The 4,858-nt window shown below is 31.5% G+C and overlaps 1 protein-coding gene across 1 annotated transcript; it reads right to left on the bottom strand.

The window, feature by feature from the left end:
• Positions 1-2,227: 2,227 nt before the first annotated feature.
• On the bottom strand, positions 2,228-2,999 carry LOC106339455 (dirigent protein 19). Its single transcript, XM_013778267.1, has one exon. It carries the CDS (start codon positions 2,928-2,930, stop codon positions 2,373-2,375), a length of 558 nt encoding a protein of 185 aa, XP_013633721.1. The 5' UTR covers positions 2,931-2,999; the 3' UTR covers positions 2,228-2,372.
• Positions 3,000-4,858: the final 1,859 nt, after the last annotated feature.

Genomic DNA, 4,858 nt, shown 5'->3' with positions numbered 1-4,858 from the left:
TGTTTGACATGTATGTGTACCAATAAGATTTGTTTCTTTTCCTCTCTACAGTATAAGCTTTGCAAGGTTCGAACTATCCAGTTCGAACAAAAGGGCATCTCTTTCCAAAACAAACCATTAAGCTCGACCTGGAGGAGAAAAAGATTGTTGAGTTCATCAAGTTAGATTTCGGTAATGTTGTGATGGTGACTAGAGGTAGAAACAGAGGGCGTGTTGGTGTGATTAGAAACCGTGCGAAGCTTAAGGGAAGCTTTGAGACTACCACCACATACAAGACTCAACAGGACATGAGTTTGCAACAAGGTTGAGGAATGTGTTCACGCTAGGCAAAGGGTCAAAGCGTTGGGTGTCTTTTATTAAGGGTTTAGGGTGTTAAGCTTACCAAAATAGAAGAAGCCAGGAAGAGGCTCGTTAGCCAACAGACTGCTTAATTTGTGACTTTGAGCTATTTATTATGCTGTTTAGATGACTTCTATTTCCTAGACTCACTTTGCTTTTGGTTCGCTTCCAAGCTTTGAAAATAATATGTTTTTTAAACTATCTCAAGAGTTAAAAATGGATCCATAGAAAATCTCAAAATAGAAAATCTCAAAATAGACGCATATGTTGGTTCGCTGCTCAGTTTTGAATCTTATCTTATTTTATCAAAAGTTTAAGGGTGTTAATCATTTATGCAATTAAATTGATTTGCAAATAATATATATTCACAAGTCCAAGTAAAGTTTACTCATTTTCAAATCGAATACAGTATATAGATTCTAATTAATATTTACGAATTCTTAATTTTTGTCTTTGTATTTTAAATAAAAAATCTATTTAAGTCTCTCAGAATAAAATTAAAAAAACAATCCCATATGCAAGGGTTTCTTTTTTTAAACACTTATAATCATTTCAGAAAAAATAGTACGAGCGTGAGCTTCTTCAAACATAGTTTGGTAACATCAACCAAAACTAAATAGAAGCAGAGGGAACCAGTAGGTCCCGAAACAAAGCAAAAGAACAAAAAAGACACTACGATGACAAAGGTCGTAGGAGGAGAAGAAAAGCAGACAGTCAGAAATAGATGAACTCTTCACCAAAAGCAGAGAAGCGTAGCTTTTATTATAAACATATGAACAAACTTATCAACTTCATCTGATGAGAGATAATAGCAAACAAACACATGCACTGCTATTGCTTCAGTTTTCCCTAGAATTTTTGCTTCTATTTTTTTTTATTGAGCTTTTGCTTCTGTTTTCACCTTCAACTACTATTGCAATTTTTTCTCATTATGTCTGTCAAAAAAAATTACAACCTAAGCAAAGCCATAGCTAAATAAGTTAAAGGACCCCCGGAACAACATAAAAAGCCATAGGCAGACTGCGTAAACCATCTAGTGCAACATGAATACCAAAATATACACATTAGTCATACTCCTTAAACAAAATCAAAATATTACCCTAAGTTATAACAACATTCTTAGTATCATATGCACATTATATAGAAACCCCAGCTACATTTTTTTTTTTTGAAACACACCCCTGCTATATACAAATGCAAAAAACAGTGCTTAATATTTGAATAAAACCTACATATAACCAACAAAACAAAACAAAAAATCCTTAGTGAAATTAATAAATAACACAAACATATTGATAAATTAGTTTGGCAAACGGAACACCAAGTAAATCCCCTAAAATTAATTACTAACTGTTACTAATATATGAGGAGCATTGTTAATACCAAAATAATTAACTCAATAAAAATTAAGCCATTTATCAAAAACAAAATTAACTCCATAAAATTACACAAATTATTACACTACCACGCAAAAGATTTAAATTTCTTATTAACATACATTTTACACAACTATCTAAATCAAAACCTCCAACACAAAAAACAAATATCTCTTACACAAAGTAAGTTACAAAATAAACTCATATCAACTACTATCAATTTTTCAACAACTCCTTCGAGACATCTAATGATATATCATCTCTAAAGTTGTGTGGTCGTCAACAGTCGGCAAGAACCAGCAATGACATGTCAAGCAATCATTCCCTACATTAGCTAAAACTACTCAAAGACAACCATGTTTATAAGAATTTGATATTCAAACCGTTAAACGTCCATTTACTTGCGATAAAAACCTGCAATGTCAAATTACACATAAAACCAACAAAATAATTCATAAATTTAAATAACACAAATTTCAAACAACCCGCGCGTAGCGCGGGCACACCACTAGTTATTTATAAAGAGTTGTTGGCAGAAAAAAAAACAAGAACCTACAATCATATATCACTTGAAGTGACCTAATAACTGTCCCACCACAACAATGTGAAGGGGAAAAACCATACAATAAACACACAATATAGACTAAAAATTAAGAATCAATAATGCAAAACATAACAATTATACTCGACGACGGCGTTCCCTGTCTTGATATCAAAGACATGTGTCCTTGCCTGAACATAACCTCTAGCAAATCGGAAAAGTCCACTCCCTCCGATCACCGGCATCTCCCTCACTTTATCAAACACCGAGTTTCTTCCAAACACTGTGATTGTGCTTCCATTGTACTTCCCTTCCAAAATAGCGAAATTCATAGCCATCAACAATCCCACCTCTTCTTTAGATGCGGCTGCATAAAACCCTTGTGCCCTTCCAACCATTTTGGAGCTTAATTCCGGGGCCATCGTTAAAGGATTATCAATCATCCGAGTGAGGCCAAAACCTGTTGCTCCTGTGTAGGTTTTCGGAGGATTCATTATTGAGACCGAAGTTGGATCTTTGCCGTCCAAGATGTCGTGCCAATACACTGTAAAATGAGTTAGCTTCTCTTTTTTATGACTCAAGAAATCACGTTCGAGGGATTCTGCTGTGGCCGAAACAAGAACGAGGGATAGTGCTACAGCAGAGAGAAGAAAGAAAGAGAGAAAAGTGGCCATGGTGAAGAGAATGACTTTAGTGGGTTTTCGTGGATACAATTTCAATTTTATGGGTTCATAGACATTATTTAATATGGAGGAGATGGCATTGTGAACTGTCGTGTTGATATTCAATAATATCGGAGTTGGTGTACCTACTCCAACTCACTGAAAATGATGTCGATATCTTTATAGAGGGAGTTGTTATATTAAATAATCTCACGCTATGAACAGAACACATTGAAATTGATAGGACAAAGAGAATGTTACTTATCGAGACAATTCTAAAACTTAACGAAAAATCATAGCCCGTGAGCGCTAAAACATTTGATACCAAAAAGAAAAGAAAAGAATATTTGATACCCTAAACCAAATAAAATTAATACATTTAAGAAATTTGTTCTACAACGAAATAATACAGAGGGTAGTCAATTTTTTAAAAATAAAGTTTTAACAAATAATATAGAAACTATCATAATTTAAAGTATCCATTATTTTATTTTATAATTGTATCAATAACTTTGGTAAACTAAGCATTAGCAAATAAATAAAAAATAAATAACGAGAACTGATATATGAAATAGCCTAAAACATGTTTTTTGCTCCCAAACTAGTCTTATAGGACCAAAGAGATTCAATTAGGTTTCATTGAATTGTAAATCACAGTTATATATCTTTCTTAAATATATATAAGAATAAATAAATATTAAAAAAAAACATTTCTGTTTTTATTCAAAAAGGAAGAATTCTAATTTTACCTCAAACTTGATATCTTTAAATGATAAAAATTTGCATAAATTCCTTAATTTTCTTTTAAAAAGAAAAAATTAACCCTCCTAAATAATTTATAAATGTTTAAGAATTATTTATAGAAGTTTATAAAATCAATCTCACCCCCTAAATACTTAACCCTAAACAATAATCACTCAATCCTAAAACCTAAATGTTAGGGTATTTGTTTATTGAATGTAATTTAGAAAAATTGTATCCAACTTAGTGCATTTCAAGAAATTTCTCTTTAAAAATTAATTTTTCAAACAAATTAATTTTTCAAATTTTGTTTAAAAATTTGAATTTTTTTTATTTCAAAAGGCTATAAAAACGGTTGTTTCTTTAAAACATTACAGAATATGAATAATATCTTCCTAAAATTAGCAAGATTTCATAAATAAGTAAAATACCTTCATAAGAATTAGGAAAAGTTTCATAAATATGCATTTTAAAATACATTTTTAAAATGAATATTTTAGGAAGGTCTCCATGAATATATATTTATGAATATCTTATTGAATATGAATTATATGTATATTTGGTAAAATATTTTTGAATATGTATAATATATTCCTCAAATTATAGGAAAACCTTCCTGAATTTGATATCTAAATTTTGTAAAGACATTATAAATATTCAGAATATCTTCTTAAGTTTTAGAAAGATGTTCTACATTCAGTAATGTTTTCCTAAATATGCATATCACTGCAAGAAAACACGTCAGTTGCAAGGGAAAACTGCATCGCAATTCCGTTGCAAATCGCTTATTGCGAGGCTTTTGCGAGAAACCACGTTCCCTCGCAAATCGCTCGTCGCAAATGAAAATCACTCGCAAAACGCTCGCAAATTTGCGACGGAAATAAATTCCTTGCAAATTTGCGACGGAATGATATTCTTCGCAAATTTGCGACGGAACTGATTTCCTCGCAAAAATTTGCGACGGTTTAGTTGTTCCTCGCAATTTTGCAATTAACAGTTTCGTCGCAATTTTGCAAGGGTTTTATTCCGTCGCAAAATTGCGAGGCTTGTTCCGTCGCAAATTTGCAAGTCAATTGCGATTAATTAATTTTTTTCCTGCAGAATTTGAAATTTTATAAATTATTATACATTTATAAAATTCTGAAGAGATTTAAATAGTTAGCGAAAATATTACTAAAATAGAAAGAAATTCAAGAGTC

Source organism: Brassica oleracea, chromosome C4 (genome assembly GCF_000695525.1).
Source record: "Brassica oleracea var. oleracea cultivar TO1000 chromosome C4, BOL, whole genome shotgun sequence".
Lineage (NCBI taxonomy): Eukaryota > Viridiplantae > Streptophyta > Magnoliopsida > Brassicales > Brassicaceae > Brassica > Brassica oleracea.
This window is presented reverse-complemented; position numbering and strand designations above follow the sequence as displayed.

Bases quoted from the DNA above. Each gene is read 5' to 3' on its own strand.
- LOC106339455 (XM_013778267.1), bottom strand. From the start codon at position 2,930: ATGGCCACTTTTCTCTCTTTCTTTCTTCTCTCTGCTGTAGCACTATCC.